Source organism: Python bivittatus, unplaced genomic scaffold (assembly GCF_059951505.1).
Source record: "Python bivittatus isolate LINGU-HERP-01145 unplaced genomic scaffold, Pbiv_v1 ctg000020_np1212, whole genome shotgun sequence".
Classification (NCBI taxonomy): domain Eukaryota; kingdom Metazoa; phylum Chordata; class Lepidosauria; order Squamata; family Pythonidae; genus Python; species Python bivittatus.
Genome location: NW_028277030.1, coordinates 98,855,418 through 98,878,738, shown reverse-complemented (window position 1 = coordinate 98,878,738; position 23,321 = coordinate 98,855,418). Strand labels below are relative to the sequence as shown.

At 39.7% G+C, this 23,321-nt stretch overlaps 1 protein-coding gene across 10 annotated transcripts in view; it reads right to left on the bottom strand.

Annotated features, from left to right (window-relative positions):
* Nucleotides 1–23,321, bottom strand: part of LOC103058937 (uncharacterized) — a 61,686-nt gene that overhangs the window by 19,783 nt on the left and 18,582 nt on the right. For 8 of the 10 annotated variants that reach the window (XM_025167462.2, XM_088145157.1, XM_025167465.2 and 5 more), the window contains 16 exons: nt 21,854–22,042; nt 20,639–20,722; nt 17,556–17,674; nt 17,244–17,358; nt 16,135–16,221; nt 14,729–14,844; nt 13,338–13,461; nt 11,630–11,730; nt 10,839–10,929; nt 9,418–9,555; nt 8,658–8,914; nt 8,244–8,367; nt 5,618–5,845; nt 4,395–4,550; nt 3,183–3,385; nt 1,343–1,520 (listed from right to left, as the gene is read on the bottom strand). In XM_025167462.2, the coding sequence (XP_025023230.1) occupies nt 1,343–1,520; nt 3,183–3,385; nt 4,395–4,550; nt 5,618–5,845; nt 8,244–8,367; nt 8,658–8,914; nt 9,418–9,555; nt 10,839–10,929; nt 11,630–11,730; nt 13,338–13,461; nt 14,729–14,844; nt 16,135–16,221; nt 17,244–17,358; nt 17,556–17,674; nt 20,639–20,722; nt 21,854–22,042 (2,310 nt within the window). The remainder of the gene's footprint in view (nt 1–1,342; nt 1,521–3,182; nt 3,386–4,394; nt 4,551–5,617; nt 5,846–8,243; nt 8,368–8,657; nt 8,915–9,417; nt 9,556–10,838; nt 10,930–11,629; nt 11,731–13,337; nt 13,462–14,728; nt 14,845–16,134; nt 16,222–17,243; nt 17,359–17,555; nt 17,675–20,638; nt 20,723–21,853; nt 22,043–23,321) is intronic. The other 2 variants (XM_025167464.2, XM_025167463.2) reach the window with 2 other exon arrangements.

Below are 23,321 nucleotides of genomic sequence, written 5' to 3'. Positions count from 1 at the left end.
CTAAATCTGTAACAGTTTGTCACGAGACACCACCCCCTTACCTCAGACTACTAGCCTCCACTAGAGCAAATTCTTTCCTAGCATCTGCCCTCTCCATTAGCCCTTGGTTTCCTGAGTTAGGAACTTTAAGGGGGGAAGAAGTGACGGTGCAGTTGCACACTCTGTGTTCAGAATATTCTAAAATGATTAAATCACTGCTCTGATTTGCAGAAGAAGAGAGGGCACATTTGTACAACATACTCCATCAGTGGGGAGAACCCTTGCTTTTCCTCAATGCAGTGCCCAGAAAATAATGAGGAATGCCAAGCTGGGTTTTGTTGCTTATTTGGCAATTTGCCTGTAGCTGTCCATTTCAATCACCCTTTTCCAGGAAGAAATAAACACAATTGCCAGCACCTAGTCAGTTTCAGTTAACCTACTGCACAGTCAGGACCCGGTCTATCTCCCTTCTTCTCTGGAGCTATTTCTGCTCTAGCGTCTTCCCATATGTTTCTTTATTTCATATTATTTTAATTTGGGTGATGCCAATATGGGATGAGCAAACTCAGGGAGGCAGTGAAGGACAGGAAGGCCTGGCGCAATATGGTTCATGGGGTCACGAAGAGTCGGACATGACTTAACGACTAAACAACAACAACAGGAGAATTAGGCAAACCAACCTAGAAAATCTTGAAATCAGCCCCTCCAGCCCCATTTGTGCTGCACTTCCCCACTGGAGTAGGTTCTCCCCAGTGGCTCAAATAGCAGAAATTGAAAGAATTTTATAATTAATACTATAATATTGTTTTCTGATCATTTTAGTGATAACTAAATGAATAACTCACTCATAAGATCATGTTACTGGACCTCTCTAAATCAGAGATAGCAAATAGATGCTCCAGACAACACTATGTGTTTTTAAAAATACATTTATAAAATATTTGCCCACTGGACTTATTGTGAAATTTTATTAACGTGAAAAAGAAATGTTTTCAAGGGTGTGAATTGGGTATAATCCATAATTGCATATTATCTCTCTCCCAAGGACTTTAACCCATCTGTGCCTGAGAATACACGCTATCTAAGTGTAAAGCATTTGGTACTGGATAAGGCTGATGCCTGGGAGGGGTCTGTTTAATGGTACAAAAGATGTCTGCGATTAAAAGTAGCCCTGAGAAATTTATGAAAGCCATTATTTACAAAAAGCCATTAGCTGCTCTGAATCGCTAATTCATAAAGGCATGCATATCTGCACAGCTACCATGTCCTTCTTCTGGGCTTAAACACTGATCCCTAAATTACCTCAATGATATTCCCATTGACAGCCTGTAGGATATTTACATGCCCAGCCTTTCACACTTACCGTCTCACTCAAGTAGTGCTCTTCAGTCACCAGCTCCCACCCTGCTGCTGCCAACTCCTCAAACTCCTTGAACTTAGCCTCCATACTGTTCTTCAGATTCTCCCATGGAGCCTCTGAAAGGCCCTGGGCATTCAGATTCTCTGAGAAAATTTGTGCCCGGGTATCCTCTGTCCAAGAGCTAGAAAATCAAGTGTGAGAGGACAGCTGTGAATGCAACCAGAAGAAATGGGTCTTCATACCTCCCAAACTGTAGCATTTAATCTTCCACTGCAAGAGTGGAGAGAAGGTAGACTGAAATCAATGGGTAGATTTCTGGATGATGTTAGAATAGCAACAACAACAACAACAACGACAAATGACTTCTTATACTGAAATTTGTCTGCTGAATGAAGAAACCTGGGAGTAACAGGGAGTGGGTTTAGGGGTAAAAAGGCTGCATGATCAGTGCAGTTCTGGTACTCAAAATAAACTGTTAGGCTCAGAAGGTGCTCATGGGAAACTTGTTCATTCATTCTAAATGCATATCTTTTGTACCAGGCTTTGTTTGGTGGATCTTGGGGTTTCTGTTAAAAAAATGAAACAGACCTGACACATCTGAAGTCTGCCCATCCCTGTTCTGCTCTTCCAACAAAACCACGGAATACAGTATTAATCTAGATTGCAGGTAGGGCATTATCTATTAATAGCCAAGAATCCCACTGGAAGTCTATTCTACATCAAGTTATCCTGGTCACTAGATGGCAGGATTTGTCTACCTATAGCTCATAATTAAGATAGCAAGCATTTCCCTCAAGCCTTTTTTAAAAAATCAAATCACCTTCGAGCTGAGCTGGACGCCTACTGACTTACATGGACATTTCCATGCAGTTTTCTTGGCTTGATATGGAAGCACTTTCCATTACCTTGTCTCAGTCTACTCAGGAAATATTAAAGATGTAAAAACAACGTCAGCTTCTCCCACTATTGTTTAAAAGTTAGCAAATAACTCACACGTAGGTCATCATACTTGACAACAATATAATATTTGTGTATTTTGTATAAATATTTGTGTATAAAGGTGTATAAAGCAAGGAAATCTGTAGCCATTGGCAACTTCCCAGTATGTTTGTCAACTGTGACAGTCTGTATTAAAATTGCACACAATCCCGTATCAAGAAAATTTGCTGTGGGGAATTGTGCCTAGGACTGAAATAGATCAAAGACTCAAGCTAGTTGAATTGTCTTCAAAACAAAGACATCTCACTGACACATGATTAGAAACAAAACAGTTTGGAGGCTAAGGAAGGGGGGAAAAATTAATACAAGACTATTTCCAGATTCTGACCTTTAACTAATTTTAAAGTGTCAAGCCCTCCCCAAGATTTCTCTAGGAGCAACACATTCTTGGTGAAGTATAAAGTTTACAAAGGAAGTAAGACTTGCTAGATAACTATATGGCATGAGCTGTAAGGAAATGTAAGTTAGCAAATAACTCAAATGCTGCAGAGTGTGCTCTGAAAAACAGTAATTTTTGTACAGGTAGTCTCCGGGTTAAGAACGCCCAGTTACAGATGACCCATAGTTAAGAACAGAGCCTACTGTAGCAAAATTTGAGTTACTGTAAATACACAATGATTCAAGTTTAATACACAATGGTTTGAGTTCATTACACAATACTACTTATACAGTATTATACAATAATACTGTTCCAGCTTACATACAATTTCGACTTAAGGACAGACCTTGGGAACGGAACTCATTCCTAAACTGGGGACTACCTGTATTTTAAGACAATTCTTAATTCAGGGCATCTTACATCCCAAGATTTTAAGAAGGGAAAGAGAAAGAGAAACTAACTTACATAATGGCCAGATAATCTTTAAAGAATTGCCATAAGCGAACAGTCTGCTGTCCATGAACTGAATTTTCCAGCACCACTTTTTGGAGATCTTTCCAAGCCTCTAATATTTCAAGAATCCGTCTGGACTCATCAGATGCTTGAACCAGGTGAGTAACTGCTCTTTCCAGTTCCTCTATATTTCCTTCCAGCTGAGACATATCACTCTATGGAACACAAGGCAACAGGGTTCACAGTGGTGAAAAGACTTTCTTGGCTCTTCCTGTTAGCAAATCCTTGCTGCTATCCCAGAATGGACAGGTTTTTACTATTGATTTTTGAAAAACAGAAGCACAGCAGGTCAGAACCAATAAACATCATGCTAACACTGACCTATCTTAAAAAATTATTGCTCAGAGTTATAGTCAAACTTAAACTCACATGGTAATGTTCTATGATTTGCCATGGTAACTGGGTAGAATAGATTTTTCAAACCGTGTATGATGTCTTCTTTAACATCTATAGTTCTTCACATCTGCTGTGAGATAATGTAACTTATTTGGGGGAGTGGCTACTGAGCCCAGCATCTTTGTGCACGTATTGCTAATTGTTGCTAGATTTACATCTGTGCAAACATGATAAGTGCTTCACACCACTTAACCCTTGGAACATGTTCAACTATTTCCAGCCATTAAGCCCCCAAATCTGCAGCCTACAAAGCCCAAGAATGCAGTTAAGGATCCAGTAAGCGTCATATGAGATATACTGACTACAGCAGAATATATCTGAACTTATACACCAGAGCCAATCTAATTCAAAATCCCAGGACATTCCTCATCCACATACATTTGAGATTAGCCCAAGGCTAAACTTGCTAAAAACCACAATCAGCTAAACAAGAAAAGTTAATTCTCAGTGCAGACAAGATTAACAGAAGGAATGCTTCCTGACAGAACAGTTACTAAACAATTGCCTTATCTCATTCATGGATTTTTACAAGGGATCCAGATGATATCACTCTCCACTTGTAACTCTTCTTTTCCTACCAGTTCCTCCATCATTTTTATTTACAAATGGAAGCATAAAGGAGGAAAAGATGGAATAGTTGTACAGTGCATTATAATTAGCAGTGCTAGGAGCTAGTGCCATCTGAAAACTTCCCAAACTGGGGAAAACCAAACACAGTTTCAACATCCCTCAAGACAGAAAAGCCAGAGTCAATTCTCTGGATCTCACCTCTATCTCTTCCTGTCTTTTCTGCACATCCTGCACATCAAGCAGATCCATCTCACTTTTCACTGTGGTAAAACTCCTCTCCGCCTGGATGATGTCCTGAGCTAGGGTTTCTGTCCTCTCCCGGATTGTTTCAATCTGTGAGGTAACCCAGCTCAGCTGAGAATAGAAAGAACAAAGATGAAGCTTAGCAAAGGCACTCTGTGCCACAAATTTCTTGATAGGGTATTATCTGTTTCACTCCAAAACTCTGAAGTTGCAGTAATCTAGACACAGACTGAATTATTGGCTTCTAAGTCTGGCTCATCTTTCCATCATTTAAGGACACTTTCTTTCCAAGCTGATTTTACATGATATGTTTCTTTCAAAATGGCTCTATCTTGTTTGGTCTCAATTTGCACTCTACTGTAGATTTGTTAGGGTATCCATACCAGCTGCTTTTAGACAAAATATTGTCTTACGCATTTCTTGACATATGCCACCTTCCCTTAGGATCCATTTCTGCAATTTGTTGAAGGATTTCATAATATCCACTGTAGCGCTAGCTTGGACCACTTACATTTTTGATCCAACATATTTGAAAATTTACTCCCAAGAAATTCCCATATTGCTGCTTTTTACATGGATGGAATGCAAATGTGCAAAAAGCCATGTAGGAATACAACAAAAAGGGATGAGATAGAATCTGGTACAAATAGAATCTCAGTAATATAAGAACATCTGGGAGGAGATGTGAGGAGGCCTGTACAACTCATTTACTTTGGGAAATTCATCACAGGTGAAACACATGATTTACATGCAAAAGGATCTCAGGTTCAATCTCCAGGATCTCTAAATCTCTGAGAAATTCTCCTTTCCAAAAAGCTGTTGCCAATCAGATTAGACAATATAGAATTAGACGGACTAACAGTCTGACTTTATATAAAGCAGCTTGTATGTACAGTATGTTCTACTAAAGACTTTTCAAGATCTCAGTCTACATGAAGAGTTGCACTGGACTAAAGCAAGCTAAAAATAGGACAACCTGCAAGAGACCATTGCTGGTACAGACATATCTTTAATGGACAGTCCAAAAAAACCTACCAATCTGTACTGCTCAGGTTCTTGCTTCAATACCAGAAACATTACCACAACAAGCAATGAATTGGGACAGGGTAAAAAGTGTAGGTGTTCTCTAACCATCAGGGAAGTATGCTAATATATGGCACCTCTTAGCCTCCTCTTACCCTAATTTCCTCCTTATCTTTCATGACCTGAGTAAAGCACTCCTGGCTCTCAGTTTCAGTCACCGCCTTCAAGGCCCGCTCTCGTTCCTTCACTACATTGTTCAGCATTTCCACTGCTTCTTGTAATTCCTTCAGTGGTGTACTCATGTCCTTACTGTTCCCCTGTTGAGCACTCTGGGCTAAGGCAAGGTGCAAAGATTCTGGGGAACTGAACTGGTTTGGTGCAGCCTAAAGCAAAATATGTACACAAGCAATATTGATATTAAAATACATAGATTTGGGAAGAAATTACCACTATTTCCATTCTATAAAGCAGGATTTTTTTTTATTTTCTATTTTTTAATTTTCTGCACCATCTAGTTTTTCTTTTTATTCTTTTCTTTTTGTATTAGTTCTTTCTAGTTTGTATTAGTTTTTATTGTTGAAAGTATAATTTTTAGTACAATTTCTATACAAAAAAGAAATAGCAAATTATCTGGTAAAAAGAGCTTTGTTTAAACTGAATATTTTGGGATAAAATGAAAACGTTAAAAACAATAATACACAGTATTGTACTGTGTATTTCTAAAACAAATTTTCACAAAATTAAAGCATTTTGGAGGTTTATGTGTCGAAATTATCTCTCATTTTTCACTCAAGATGTTTTAATTGTCAGAGAAGAAAGTTTTAGTTTTCTAGATTTAAGTTTATACCATATGGTTTACTTTATAGTCATAAATGGTAGATTTTGCTTCCCGGATTCTTGCCTTTGTAGGTCATTCTGAAACTGGCATATTTAACATGTTTGACTGTTAGATTAAGTAAGGAATTCCCACTCTAACATATTAAAAGTTGTGGAGGGTTAGCATTCAATAGCATTCCAACTGGTTTGATCTCTATGAGCATACTGCATTAACGTTATGGGGAAATCCAAACTTGAAAATTGAAAGATAATCCTTTCATAAGGACTTGGGCAGAGTTTGGAGATTATATCTTAAACTAAGTAATCCAATTAATAACTAATTGTTGCTATATGAGATTTCTCTCCCCATGAAATGCAGAATCATTGTATATTCAGTTAAAACATCTTTTGATGACTATGTATGGGTGGGCAGCTTCAGGTGCTTGAGAATCTCCTTAGTGTCAGAGGATTTTTCATGTTATTTACAAAATTACAAGCCTATGATTAATTCTTATGATGTGGTCTTTCATAGTGACTCTCTTTTGGACAAAAGTTACTTCACATATTAATTTTGTTTTGGAAGTCTTACTGTTTTTGTTGATGCTCACTTTCTTTTGAATTATATGCCAACATTTGAAAACTTAAGAAAAGGGACCACAGAAATGGCTACTGAATGCTTTAATAATCACACAAAAAAGTATCTGACAAGCTTGCAACAGCACTGATTCTCTATCAGTTATACAATGGTGTGAAAAACCCAGCTCTCTTATGGATAAAAACATTTTATCCATAAGGAGTCCTATTTGGAACTAATTAGAAATGTGAGCTGCATATATTAGTTGATATGTCTAGCTTCCTATTTGTTTCCTATTGTAAAGTAAACTGATTTAAATGTCAATTTAAAAGGCATATAAAAAATTAATAGTAACAAGACATTCATACACATATTAGTTTTGCAGTACATGAAAGATAGAAGCCTTGAGTTTTCTGTCTTTTCTTGCATATAAAATATAAAATAAATAAAACTAGACCCCACTCTTCATCTAAATATACTCAGAGCTGTATACAGCATAATCATAAAATAAGAAAAGGACAACAGCTAATTTCTGTTAGGGACAATAACAAACAATATTTTAAACAAACCTGCAAAAAAACTGCATTAACATTAGAAAAGTAAAGGTTAACATGTTTAAATAAGCAGTAACAAAATAGACTGTAAACATTTACAAGTAATAGATGGTAAAAGTAGATGGTAAACATTTAAAATAAAAGTGTCTTCAGTCAATGGCAAATGAGACCCTCTGACAGAGTTAAATTTGGAGAATACCGCAGAAACATGGTACCACTACAGAAAAAGCTTCCCTTGGACTTATTCACCAGATATGGTAAGAAGGTGTTAACAGCACTGTCTCTAACATTCATTTCTCAATCAGCCTATAAGGGAGACTGATTTCTACCATATCTCTAAAGGCCAATTCTTTCTCATGGACTTCTTTAAGAGATAAACAGCAGTGCAGATTATTGTGACAATTCATGTAGTGTCAGTTGTTGTCATTAGTGGTATTAGAGCCAATACTTTCACAACTGGAGATGACCAGAGCTAGAATTGTGTTAAAATTCAGCTATAAAATGTATTACCATTAAACATGACATACTTCTCTTGAGATTCAATGAAGCCTGAAAAAAGAATAATACAAACTACTCTTGGTCACCAAACGAACTGTTTAGAGACAATGTACCACACAGATCTGGGTGTAGAACTAAGTTACGTCCAGGCAAGAACAGGAATCCTGATCCTAATAGCAAGGAGCTTATATTGATGAATTAACTCTAAACTGAGATATCAGATAGTATCCCACTGTCCGAATTAAACTATTAAGAGAGGTGTTTCATGCTGTATATTTTCCACTGACTGGAGGGGATTTAGATAACACTTTCCTCCTCCTCCTTTACTTTGCTTCTCACCTTTATTTGGCTCCTTTGATTTAGCGTCTGATCCATCTGCACATTCTGTAAAAACTCCATTAAAATCAGGGAATCATGTAAGTCTGTTGCTTGGCGCTGGAGGGCTTCCTGCACACAGGCCAGCCTAGTGAGAAAATGTAAGCTAGGTAGCAGTATATGGCACAGAGAAATTCACTCTGATTTATCAAACAGAAAAAAACAAGTCAGGAAATAAATCTCTAGCAACAAGAGAGACCTTATTAAACTGCCCTAGCTCTCTAAGTCAACTTTTCTCGCTTAGCTGTCTTCATCCAGTTCTTCTAAATCAGGCATCCCTGAAGAAATACAGTCTCTTCATACTACCTCCTGAAAACCCCGCTGTTATATCACTTCCATGCAGAAAACATTACAGTATTTTGATCCTTAGGAACTCACTTTTCCTTCACTCGTTCCATCTTTCTCTGAATCACTGCAGCTGCTGTGTGTTCGGAGGAGGGCACCATCTGCATTTCTTCCTGCAGAGTGTGAATCTTAGTAGCCCATGCTCCAGCTTTGTTCTTCAAGGTGCCAATTTTCTGCAGATCCCTATGGAGGTCATCAAGATTCTTTGTTGCTCTTGGCTCAGAAAGCAAGGCTGCTACAGTTTCTAGCCAACACTCAGCTGCTTCTAGCTCCCCAACCAGCTGCAAAGCCTACAAAGGGAAAGGAACAATATACATACGTGAGATACATCTAGCTTATGATATACAACACCTGAGTACTCTTCTTTGGAGGAGAAAAGAGTTCACATGAATCCCCAGGGTCAACTTTCTAACTGTAGTAAAAAGTGTAGGAACACTCTACTAAAAAGAAACAAATCCAGATGCTCGTAAACAGTTTTCAGAGCAAGGTTGGCATGCAAGCAAATGAACTGCTTGGACAGAGAACAGAAATGGAAGTTATCTTGGGATTAGAACTTGCAACGAGTGATACATAAGTTTTAGAAGGGACTTTTTTTCTCAGCCCTGTTTCCCATTCCACCAGAGCCCATCTGGTAGCATTTGTCCCAACTTAACATGGTATATTCCACTGCCTCCATTCCACATCCAGGACTGCAGGGGAAACATACAGTACCATCATATCACAACACTTGTTGAACTATTGCAAAGGAGAAAGGAAAAATAAGATATTGTTTCCAGGGATGGCTACTACTCACTGTGTCAATTTCTTGCAATGCCATGCCATTTTCTTGATGCCTTTTTTTTAATTCAGCCCATAGTTCTCCTAGCTCCTCAAGGGCATCTTCCATTTCTGGACTCCACCTGTGATCAGTATGTAGCAACTGCTGTATTTCCTAAGTGGTGCAACATATATACATTCTTAATGCAGACTAAAATAAAAATCTACCATATGCTGTATGTCATATCACTCATCTATTTTATTCTCTAGAATATCAGCAGTGCTCTTGAAGGTCTCATGTAGAAGGCTTTCATTTCATAGTCTTTTAACTGGAGATGCAATGGTTTTAACTTAAGATTTTCAGAATGCAATGCATCTGCCTCTTTGACTTCCTCCTCAGATAGAGCCCAAGAATAGAGTACATTATTAATCACAAAGATCTGGTTTTCTCTATTATTAATTGGCTAAGCATCAACTCCTTTTTATGTTGGCTTTCTCTCCATGTGTTTTTGCCTAAGCAGAAAAGTTCTGGGGAGAAAAGCTGCCGATGTGAGAAAGTAAGCTACAGATGGGGGAAGGCTAGGTGTCTTAGCACCCTTTGTATTTTATTTTATCTTTATTTTATTTATTAGATTTGGTATAAGGCCATCCACCTCCAAGATGCTAACAATCTTTGGGCTTCTTATTCTATGCAGTGGGAGTGATCAATGTTTAAAACTAGAGCTCTATGTAAACTGTTTTGAGTAAACTTTTCTGGAAAATAATATATAACAAGCAGAAACTATCATATCTAGTTTGATCTTGACTCATGCACCAGGGAAGCTGTAAAGAGGTGGCAGAGTTCTGAAAAGATTAGACTGGCTGGACCACCTGAAGCTAACTAGGTTGAGAACAGGACCATCCTTTAACACTAGCAGCCTAAGATCAGAGTTTCCCTTCTGTTGGGATCACAGCTTATTTGCTGCACTCAAGATTGAGTGAGGAAGCATCCATAGCTTCAGGAGGAATATCTGAGGGCTTTAGCTTTTGCTGCCCCCATTCTCACATTTCCTAGCATCCATCTCCTGAGGTAGATGACTTACTCTGCCTAATGGTACATCACATCTCATAAGCTCACATTTTTTAAGCTTCCTTACAGAAAAAAAAATCTCCCTAGAAACACAAAATCATCTAGTGGAGCAAGGAGAAAGTTAGAAAGAACCTTTTCCCTGTGTGCATATGTTTTATTTTCAGCATTCAGAATTGATTTTCCCTATTTATATTCTCAATATTCTACCACCTCATCCTATTGCATGTGTAGACCAGATCTGCTACTCATGCCAGGACCTGTTCTCCATCCAAGTGGCAGCCAACCAGCAGCCTAAGGAAAGCAAGCATTATTGCTACAATAAGGGAATCCATGTGGGTTGAACATGAAAAGGACTTGGAAAATCTATGAAACCTCTGTAGAGACATTACCCCATCAGCATCCTGGCAGATGTCCTGAAGGTGTGCCTCTTGCTGAGGCAGATCCTTTAAAGTCTTTGACTGTCTGACAAACTTCCTCCTGCTGCAGAAGATGGAGAATTAGACTGAGGTCATACATTCCAATTCATCCCTTGATTACTGCCATATCAAGTGCACATGTGTGAAACAGCCATTATATATTAAACCCACAGACAAAGAGAGAAACAGTGTGTATTCATTTAATTTGAGAGCACTTTAAACTGCAACACATTTTAATGGAGGCTATTAACATTTTAGGTATCAAATTCATATTCTGTGTATTAGCAAACACAGGCATAAGACTGCCATGTAGCCAAATGGCATCATCCATACATAGATGAAGGTATCCATGAGTTTTGAGGGATCCATTATTCCAAAAACAGAAACAAACCCCTGCAAAACCCCTGACCATTCTCAGTGGCCATACAATATTGATCAACTTCGGGAGAGCTTAAAACAGAAAACCAGGGGGAATGGAATGGAGCTCCATGGAACTATACAGAAGTTTTCTGTACTGCAACATTTTTTTGCACACCTCATTTGTTACTGACACTCATGGCAATTCAGCTTTTCAATGAAACTCATAGAATAATTCTGCAAATGTTTCACATAAAAGAACCTGTCGGGTATGAGAAAAACCTGTTGCTAAACAATAAAGCAGATCAAAGTAAACCCCCTGCCTGGACACTCCCACAGCCCCCTTTTTTCATCATTTCCCCTTTTCCAGAACATTTCCCCTAGGACAGCACTGTGTACACCAGTACCTCTTGGTATCACTGGTGATGGTTTCCCTTCCTGATAAATCTGAGTTGTTCTCTTGGCTTGTTACACATTCTGCCATGATTTCTGGAGTGTCCTTCTGCACCTAGGAGAATATATCCTATGATTAAATTTTATTTGTATTTATTTATTTGTACTTCAAATTTGTCACCACCCATCTCACTGCAGAGCGACTCTGGGCAGTTTACAGTAAAAAGAATAAATATTAATTAAAGTAGAATAAATATTAATTAAAATACATTACAACAACAAGATTCCTATATAATACTCCCAAGAGACTGATGTTAACTAGGAGTTATTAGACTCGGGAAGCACCTCCAAGGTGCCAACCACCCCCATGATTGGTTGTATCTCTTCTTGCACCATGTGAGTTGGCAGAGTCAGGTTTTCAATTCCTTCCGGAAAGCTGGGAGGGTAGGGGCCTGCCTCACCTCTGGAGGGAGAATACTCCATAGGGCGGGGACAACAGCAGAGAAGGCTTTCCTCCTGGGACCCGCCAGTCAACATTCTCTCACTGATGGGATCCGTAACATGCCTTCTCTGCTTGACCAGGTGGGACAGGCTGATGTAATGGGGGTGAGATGGTCTCTCAGGTAACTTGGACCTATGCCATGTAGGGCTCTAAAAATGATAACCAACACCTTGAACTGGACTCAGAAGGAAACTGGCACTCAGTGCAGCTCCCGCAGCAGAGGTGTTACATGTGCCATCCTCGGGGCACCCAAGATTGCCCGTGTGGCCGCATTTTGAACCAGATGTAGCTTCCGGATACTCTTCAAGAGTAGCCCCATGTAGAGCGCATTGCAATAGTCTAAACAAGAGATGACCAGGGTGTGAGTGACTAACCAGACGGCCTCCTGATTCAGGAAGGGGCATAACTGGTGCACAACACAAAGTTGAGCAAAGGCTCTCCTGGCCACGACTGCCACCTGCTCCTTGAGCAGGAGTCGTGAGTCCAGGAGGACCCCCAGATTACACACTGGGTCTGTCTGGGGCAGTGCTATCCCATCCAAATTAACAGAGTCACTAAATAGGATAGTCTTTGGCCCTAAGATTATGGAATCCTTTTCTGGCAACTATCTTAACCCAACCCTACTGGCATTTTACAGAAGTTCATGGCAATTATTTTGCAGCATGGTTACCTTGCACTCACCCAAGAAGCAAGAATGGGAAAAGATTACTATTCAACATATTCCATTTTTCATTCTCAAGTTTCCTTCCTTTCTTTATTATCTGAACACTTCTTGTGATAGAACTTAATTTAACTAAAAACCCCAAAGTAGCATACTTGTTCTGGGCCATCACTTAAAAATGGACCATGGTCTTCTCTACTGTTTTCAAGTAACCCCAAAGCCATTCAAGGAGAAAAAGATATTTTCACCTATATTCTCAGAAAGAAATAATCCTAACTCTGCCCCACAAATTTATGAACAGAAAGCTGCAGCAAGAGAGGGCCTCCTTAACCAGTGGCCCCTTAATCACAGGTCTAAGCCCAAGAAAGGGAAGATCAATGTTGTCTGAGATCGACAAAAAAGATGTGTCATCACAGATTCATGGCTAATAAATTTTCTCTAGCAAAGTATTAATGATGATTTGTGTGATGTAACTGGGTGTGGGGCAAAGCAAATCTGATTAGGTTCATGTTTTATATGGATGAAGAAGTCCAAGCGTGGCCCTAAACACACTGCTTACCTCCCGCACTAGCTTCTCTTCAGCATCTTGTCCTGGATTCTTTGTAATTGTAGTCAGTACTTGATTAGGACTTGAGGAATCAATACTTTCCTTTGTTAAAGCCAATTGTGGAGGATTATCACTCCTAAGAGGTGGAAAAGCAGGAAAATGGAGAAATGAAACAAAAATAAAAGAAAATGATTATAATAAGAATGGGGAAAGGAGGGGCAGAAAAACCAGCATGAAAATCACTACAGAATAAGGCAAGCCCTGTCTCAGAGCAATCTTATAATCTGTTAATTATAACTGCATTATTTAAATAATTTTATCCTGCCTTTTCGGTAAAGAAATAGGTTCCCACTGGAGGAAGTTTAAAGATCAGTAAAATGAGTCCTTGCCCTCAAACTTATAGGAAGGAAAAATGATTTGGAGGCTGAAGGAAAAACAAGCAAACAAACATAAGGACTAGTTCTTAAGGAAGAAGAGCTCTGATCTTAGTATTCCAGATGAATAGACCTTAAAACAGCTTTTCCAACCTGGTGCCCTCTAGATATATGAAAGTATCCAGCCAGAATGGTCATTTAAGTCAATTCTTCAGTGGAGAGATTGGAAAAGACTGGCTTAAAGTTTATGGAATGCACACCAGGACTTCTCCTTTTACCTTTTACCCCTAAGCCCTTCGGGACTCCTTTTATTTCAACCTTTCTCTGCATTTAGTCCAGTGTTTCTTAATCTCAGCAACTTTAAGATGTGTGGACTTCAACTCCTAGAATTCTCCGGCCAGTATGCTGTCCAGGGAATTCTGGGAGCTGAGGTCCACACATCTTAAAATAGTTGAGGTTGAGAAACACTGGTTTAGTTACTTAAATCTTTTCCTTAAAAAAGCAGTGCTTTGGGCAAAGCCTGAACCAACTGAAACAGTTACCAAATTCCTAATTTTGCCTTGCTGCTGAAGCAGAGACCATTAAGCTCCAGGGTCTATATGAACTTTTGCTGAGTGCCTTCTTCAGTCACTCACACCCAAAAAGATAGGAAGTGCTGATGGTAAGTAAAAGAAAAAAAAAGAAAAAAGAACTTTCATTTATTTATTTATTTATATGTCAAATTTATATCACCGCCCAACTCCCCCACAAGGAGGAGCAAGTTTCATTGCTTGACTAATAAGCTTCCTTCTGTATCTCAAAAGCAGACTGAGATATAAAAGTGCAATGTTGAGGAGGGGCACCTTAACATTTCATTTGCTTAATGTCTCTAAATCATAGGCTAAAGGCAAAGGAAACATAAGTAGATAACTATATTTTTTTAAGAATAAGTCTAGCAATTCCAAAATTAGCTGCATTATAAATGTAGTACTTACCTAAAACAGGATCTAGCCTATGAAAAGAGTCACAAATCAAATTTTCAGCAAATACCTCAACAGCTGCTGTAACTGGGCCCAGCTCTCCTTGATATCTTGGTGTTTGAGGGACACTTGTGCTGTCAGACTGGGATGAAGGCTTATAAGCTGTGACATGGTCACATCCAGCATCTAAAGTGATGGAAAAGGCAGAAAGTGAATAACGAGGAATGGCAGCTGGCCATCTGTCATAGACTGAGCCTGTACAACTTGACCCACCAAACCAAAGACATCAGACTTGGCATGTATTTTGTGGCCAGGCAAGTGCTTGCCAAGTTCTGTTTTTGCAGTTACGGGCTACAGAAAACTCTATTGAGCTCTTCATGGGCTCAATGCAGCTTGATGAGTCACATTGTGCACGTCTAACCTACAACATCTCCAAATAAATGTTTTGGATTAGCTCTTCAGATGCAAATGCCTATCAACAAGAGCGAAGATTTCTTCAAAAATTAAGGCTTCTGCTGAAAAGCCAGCTTCCTTCAGCATACTAGTATAATCACTAGTATGATGGACCACTGACTCTGGATACACTCCAGCAGCTGAGGTGCAGGATGAATATCAAGAACTGGATTCTCAACAGAAATTTAAATTCAGATTACTTTGCTCAACTCTTATTTACTGTCTAACCTATTCTTTTCCAGTAACATCGTCCAGGATGTTTATGGATATTGGGACTGAAGTTTAGCAGATCCAGAAGGGTACAGATTGAAGAAAACAGGTCAAAACTGAGAAACAGAAGAACAGAGAGACAGTTCTAAGGAGCAACAAAGATGGTAAAGGGCTTGGAGGCTAAATCCTATGAGGAGTGTTTAAAGGAACTCGGTATGTTTAGCTTAAAGAAGAGAAAGCTAAGGGAAGACATGATAGCAGTCTTCTGATACATGAAGGGATGTCACAGGGAAGAGGGAGTAGATTTATTCTCCCCAGCACCTGAGGGTAGGACAAGAACCAATGGGTGGAAGCTTTACAGTGAGAGATCCAAACTTGAACTGAGGAGGAATTTCCTGACTGTGAGAGCTATTAAGCAATGGAACAACCCGCCTCCTGAAGTTGTGGGTGCTCCATCACTGGAGGTTTTCAAGAAAAGACTGGACAACCATTTGTCCAGAATGGTATGAGGATTCTGAACTGGACAGGGGACTGGACTAGAAGACCCCCAAGGTCCCTTCTAGCTCTATGATTCTGTGAAAGAACTATGACTTCTGTGATTCTCTATGGAACCAATTACCAAGGAAGATGGTGGGTTCTCCTTCACTGGATATGTTCAGGCAGAAGCTGGGCAGCAATCTGTTGGGACTGCTTTAACTTGGATTCTTACACTGAGCAGCAGGTTGGATCTGATGACTTAAATGGGTCCTCTATGATCTAAGAACAACCTTCTTCCTCTGCTTTGGTATTCCAGAGGCAACCCCCATTACTTACCATGACCTGGCTGGCAATATCCCGGATATCCAGGTCTGGACTTGACTCAGATTCATTCTGTTTTCTTTCTCCATAAAGATGCCTCAACTGTAACAGAAAGGATAGACTTTAAGCCTAGAGAGACAACTAACAATACAGTCCTGGTCTTGGTGGTATCCACTATCCATTCTCAGAATATACGAACCCATGCCAGAATACCTATTAATGTTATTTATAAAAACTACTATCTTTAAGACTTTTAAAGTTTGAATTTTTGTTTTGCTCCAAACCAAGATTTCTGAGCTTCAGGACAATTTATGAATGTAACTGAGGGAATAACATCAATTTTATCAACCTGTCCCACCCAGTCCAGCAGGAATGGCATCGGCTAAAGAACTTCGACTGGTGGGGTCTAGGAGGAGAGCCTTTTCTGCTGTCATCCCTGCCCTGTGGAATATCTTGCCTCCTGAGGTGAGATTGGCCCCCACTCTTCTGGCCTTCTGGAAGAGCGTTAAGACCTGGCTCTGCCAACTAGCATGGGGATCCAATGGGGGTTCGCAGCACTGGAGGTGGTTGGTGGCTTGAGGACACTCTGTCTTTTAACATTGTATAATTTTTGTAAAGATTTTTATTGCTTTTTATCGCTTTTTTACTTGTCAGCTGCCTAGAGTCACTTATATAGTAAGATGGGTGGTGTATAACCTTGATTATAAAATAAATAAATTATAAATCTTTCTACTGTGTAGTTAGAAATTGTACAGCAACTCTCCCTAACCTTGTGCTTTGGAAGATGAAGTCCAATACATCTGTTGAGGAAGGCTATATTAAAGTATACAAACCATTCTTTATTATGCTACCCCTTATAAAGTAGGATAGTATACCTAGAACTGTATACTCTGAAATACTGCAGAGAAGGTGGTGCTGGATACAGGGCTTACTATCCAATCTTGCCACAATCAGCTTGCTGGATATAGCATAACTGAACTCTGGATTACACTGCAGATGACTGAGGGCCTGAGTGAAACGCGATGCATCCTGCTGAACAAAATACACTCTCCTAGATAATTTGAGACTCCCCAGATCTATTTTTATGGTATAGTTGCCTGGAATGTAATCTCAGCCCTCAGTACCTTTGCATGGATAGCTGAAAGGAGCACATCTGCTTGCTGGAGGAAAGCAGCTGCTTCTAGTGCCTGCTGCAGGGTTTCATGATGTTCCTTTAATGTCCTCTGGAGCTGAAGCCACCTGAGAGGACAGAAGGAGAACAGGTAAACAGTTTGGCTCTGTCTCCTTCCTGAATAAGCTGCCTTGATGATTGAATTCTAACAAAAAGATAGCAAGCATAGAAACTTAAGAGGAATGCAATCAGATGACGCTCTAGCTTATCCTAATGTTGTCTCTGCCCCATGACATTCTTTCAACCAGCTGCTGCCTTGGCTTACATTTTATTGAGGTACTTGCGTCGAGTCGTGATACTTCTGCCTTCACTTTTCCCTTGTTTCTCAAGCTTGTGAGCCAGACTATTCAATTCCTCATGCACAGCCTGGAATTGCAGCTCCTCCTGAGTTGAGTGTAGGGGAAAAGCAGCAGAGAGGAGAAAATGAAGTAACATAAACTTAGTTTTCATAAAAACATACCTCCCACTGCCTCATTAGAAAGTAAACTGGCAACCAGTACAGTGCACAGAGTAGCAGTGTTATATGTGCATATTGAGGTATGCTCATTACTACTCACATTCAGTGAATGTCTGAAGAACCTCCTAGTCTAGGAACAGATAGGTATGTGCAAAGGTCTTCCTGGCCACCACCTGCTCTTCTAACAGGAGCTGTGCATCCAGGAAAATTCCCAGTTGCACACCAGTCCTGAATGGGGAAGTGCTACTCCATCCAGAACTAAAGATGGAAAATTTCCAGGATCAGGGGCCCAAATCTCCACAACCACCCATTCTTCCTAGGATTGAGCCTGAGTCTATTCCTCCCCATCTGAACCCTCATAGCCTCCAGACCTTAGCACAAGACATTGATGGCATTGCTTGAGCAGCCTGTGGTCAAGATGTATAATTGGGTATCACCCTGACCCGAAACTGAGTAACCCCACCCAGTAGCCCTGTGGAGATTTGAAAAACAAGATTTGAAAGTGCTGAGCCTCATGTGGTGCCTCAGGCTTGAACTCTTCCTCCTGCCAACAGCGATTGGAACCATCCAAGAAATGAGAAAAACCAGCACAACACAGTTTTCCCGAGTGTCCATAGGTGGCCCAAAAGGGTATCACGATCAATGATACTGAAAGCCACTGAAAGATCAAGGTGAACCAGGGCCACCCACTGCCTGACTCTACCAGAGGTCATCAGCAAGTGCAATCAATGTTGCCTTAGTACTATCCCCCTGTCTGAAACCCAACTGAAAAGGATCCAGATAATCCTCCTCTACCGCCCTCTGGAGCCACAGCCCAAAATGCCTTCTCAACAACTTTTCTTAAAAAGGGAAAGTTGGAGATTGAACAAAAATTGTCCAGGACTGCTGGGTCCAGCAATGGCTTATTGGGGAGGGAGCACATCACCACCTCCTTCAAGGGTGGAAAAACCACCCCTTCCCTCATGACATTACCACATAGATTCAACCACATCACCTCCTAAGTAGCCTTTACAAGCCAAGAAGGGCACGGATCTAATAAACAAGTGGCAAGGTTTGCAGTCCAAAGAATCCTCTCCACTTCCTTGGGAATCAAACTCTTCCCAGCTAAACATGCAAGACTATGACCTGGGCACCGCAAAAGGACTTGCTCAGTCTGAGTGCAACTCTGAGGAGATCTGAGTATCTGTTAGATAGCACAATATTCCACACAATGGCCCTGCAGATGAGAGCTGTGGCTTGTCTCTCCCGAGTGATGAATGGTCATCCTAAGCAGGGCCACTGGATGGCTAACTGTATGATAACATGATAACATGTATGATAAGAAGGGACAAATAACTAGGTTTTGCCACTATTATCACCATGATGTAATCCCTAATATGGGCTCTTACTCATGCTCACTCTTGGATTCAACTTTTATCTTGTGCCGATGGTGCTCTAGGTACCTCTTCTGACGCTTCACCTTCTGGAGCTCCTTGGAAAACCAAGAGGCATCCTGGGATCAATGCATAGGAACAATTTGATCCAAAAACCCCTACTCCAGACCTCAATCAAGTCCTTGGCCAAACTGCCCACAAGATCTTCAGGGAAAACCTCAAGCTCCCTCTGGAACTCCCTCAGTGCATTAGTCAACTGGGACAGACCAATCTAACAGAATCTACTTAACATTAAGTATCAGCATTTATCAATGCTTTTGAATGACAAGAGTACTTCAGATATATCATCTCAGTAATCCTTAATACAATGGTGTAAGTGGGCAGCTAAACTGAAAAAATAGTGGCAAAAAGTGGATATTTGCTCTTAAAGCTTTCTGTTCGTCATGCAGAATGCAGTGAGGACTGAACTAGGCTACCATTTTGCTCCCACACTTGGATCTAGTTCTGTAGGTATACAATACCATTTAGATCTTCTGAAAACACTTCTGTACAAGCTACTGATTTCAGATTGCCCCAATCCCAGTACAGAAGCAGCCTGCAATCATGCTTTCTGGCCCCATTTCAAAAGTGATGTTTTCCAACTCACACTAGCATTAGCCTGGCAATGCTGTTTCGCTGCTACATTTAAATTCAATCTAGGCAACGTTTGTGTCCTATTGGTTGCTGTATAATGCTGATGACATGATACTTCCATTATGGTCACTGGACTCTATGCTATTTTCAGGATGGCTTAATTCAAGGAGAAGAACATGCCCAAGTATAGTCTGAGTCCTTTGGTACTTTGTGAGGCAGTATAGGCATTATATGTGTTCCTTTATATCTCTGATAAGTAGTGCTCTGAAGCACTGGTTCACCCATTCCTATTAATGTCACGTGCAATTGATGTACCAATGCTTAAAAAAACAGGTTTACTGGTGGATATTTCTTATTTTTAAAAAAACAGAGAAATTTACAAGAGTTTGGCCAGTTCCCCTTTCTAGCCCAAGGGAGAGAAAGAAAAGTAAAACTGGTATGTGTGTGTATGGAGGGGGTTCCCACCTGGATGGTGAGCTGTCAAGTATGAGGGACAGTCAACCGGAGGGGGGCACTTATAGAAAAACGCTATCAATGGAAATCATGTTTCCTTGAAGTCCTGCCCATAGAAAAGAAAGTGATGGGAAGGATAACATGCAAGGGACTTCACCAATCAAGGGTCATGGTAACTAATGCCTGGACAGAACACTTGTCCATCATCTTTGTCAGAGCTGAAGAATGGGGTGAAACCTGAACAACAATTGATGGCTTCATTTCCATCTGGTTTCAAAGAGAGCAGGATTGTAAGGCTGCACTGCAGAACTCTTCTAAGACATAATCTATTTGCAGATGCATCTGACACAGAAAATAACACCAATGTAGAAGCATCCTTCAAATATCATTCACAACACAAATACCCATAAGAAATGTCAGAAAGAATATTACCTGTTTTAAGTCAAGGATCCGTCGGGTAATTTGTACCTTATCTGCCTTCTCTTGCAGCAAAATAGCTAGCAAAGGTTTCTCTTCCTAGAGAGGAAGAGATGATCAAAATATGAGAGATTCTGGAAAACACAGTGGCTATATTATTACAGAAAGTTTTAAAAGATGGAAATATTTCTTCAGAATGCACACAGGAATTCAACATGTGTAAATGTGCATACCAAAGAAACTTGAATACTGAGATCATTATGCAAATTAAATAAGCTTGCTAATATTTATATTGGGGCAGGATTTTCTTCTTTCTTTTCAGGATTAGGAAAGAAATTCTAGAAATTTTAAATTTATGTCAAGAAATGGAATGCAAGTGAAAGACATAAGTCACGGAGATTGAAGTTAAATGATTAATATACTTAGAACTGAAAGCAAAACAAAAACAAAAAGCCTTAAAGACTGAAGGGCACTGAAGATAGACTTTGCCTAACATAAGGTCCTTTTTCCTTCTGTTTTTGAGCTTTCCTTCACATAAAACCTTAAAAATACTTTAGTTAAATGTAACAGTTAAAAATGAAGCTCAGGTTCACTACTGGAACTGAAATCCAACACATCTGAAGGGCACCAGATTGAGGAAGAAAATAAAAAAGGGGAAAAAATAAATGCTTTCTCAGTCCCAGATTAGGTTATTGAGGAAAATCTATCCACTTAAAAAGTCAGAGTATAGTTCTTAAATGTGACAACCCTGAAGTCCCCTAAATATGAGAACCAATGAACTCATAGAGTGAAAGTGAACAGCCCTCAGCACTGTATATGGAACTCCTAGAGCTCCCTCCTAGAGTGAGCAGGACTAAAATTTTGGGAGTCTTTTTTTTTTTTTTTTAGGGTTCAGGATTTAGGAACCCCCCAAAAGAGTTTTACCACTTGGAGGGTCTTAAGGGGCAAAATGGATATTTAGGCCCCTGCAAGGCTTGAGCACCTATTTCAATCCTAACCACCCACAAAATAAGATTTCAATCTTGCCTGCTCCAGAGAGCTTATCACCAGAAACATCCAGTGAGGTCCCCATTTAAAAACGATGCCCACTTCCATCACAGAGAATGGTGATGTAGAAGAAAAATTAATGGGTCATACTTCAGCCACCAGAACAGAATTCACATCTCTGAATAGGAAAGTATATCTGGGGCTCATTTTCTGGCCTTGGTTCTACTTGTCCTCAATAATTACCTTCTGCCTGATCCAGTCTTCTAGTTGTTCAGCTTTCTGGTTGAACTCTTGTAGGTTCTTGAATCCAACCACTGTTTTAGTCTGATTTGTTGCCATGTGCTTCAGCAGTTGCCATTGTTCTTGCAGTGTCTGTAATCGTCTCTCTATCTCTGTGCTGGATTTTGGCTGGATCATCAGTTGCTCACCCATCTGTGGGAAAGATGGGAAAGAAATGTACTCACAAGGTTCAATCTACAACCATCCTGTCTTGCAAATACATTGAACACATGAAAAAAAATGTAGAAAATGAGGTAGCATAAACTGGGCAAATTAGAATATGTGGTGACAATTTTATTTTTTGATTGTCAATTAAAAAAAAAGATTTTACAGTTAAGCTCTGTGAGAAATCAACTGGCAAGGTTGCAAGGTTGTCTTCAAATGTCAGTTATGAAAGTGTGTTAACAGAATGCAGCAGGTGATCAATTCTCACAAATTGAGGATTAAAATCTGGAAGTTTTTTGCAAAAAATAAAGATTGTATGGATATTAGTATTTTAATAGACTTAAAAGACTAGTGCAATGTGTATGCTAAGAGCCAGTTGAATCCTATAGCTGCTGAGCAGGTGAGAACTGAATATAAAAGAGTAGCAACTGTGGGGATTCTCCATACCACCAGAAGAAATTTCCAGAGTCTGGAAGATTAAGATGGCATGCAGAGGAAGGAACCTAGTGGGAAGGACTTCAGTTTGTGAACAGGCAAGATCCTATATGGCAAACTTGGCCGTGTTCCTGCGGAAATGGCACAGAAAAAGTTCTGATAAAGTAGTTGTGAGAAAGGGAAGGGAAGCCTGTTTCTTTGCACTACTGTTCCTGTCCAGAAGAAAACCTACTTTAATAGAAACTTCTATAGAGTTCAACTTCATCTGATTTTAAATTAACTGTAGAGTAGAATAGGTCAGAAGGAAACAATTAAGCATTAAAAATTTCTTCAAGTTGAGCTTGACTTAGTGATTTCATGGACATATCCATGTTGTTTTCTTGGCAACAATACAGTAGCAGTTTGCTGTTGCTTTCTTCCGGGACTTTTTTTTTTTTTTTTTAAGTTAGCTGGGAGGCATTTGGTGGAAAATTCCACAGAGGGAGAAAAAGTTGGCCTTTAAGCAGGGATTGGCACATTTCCAACAGCTCACTATCTCAATAACATCTGCATTAACTTTATTTGTAACAAAATGTGATAGTTTTATTTTTGAATGCAATTGTGCCATATTTATTCTTATGTCTATTACTATGCTACACAGAACTAAAAGGATATACTCTTTGTTTCTTTTCCAGAAAAAAAAGATTGCTTAATTTTTTAAATTAGTAACCCCCACCCAGAACTTGTAGACAGGAGAAGGCTTAAGCCATTCTGAGCTACTGAAGAATAGGATTTTTTCTGAGCTACTGAAGAATAGGTCTCTTTTTTCATGGAGATATAAAGTAAGAGACTA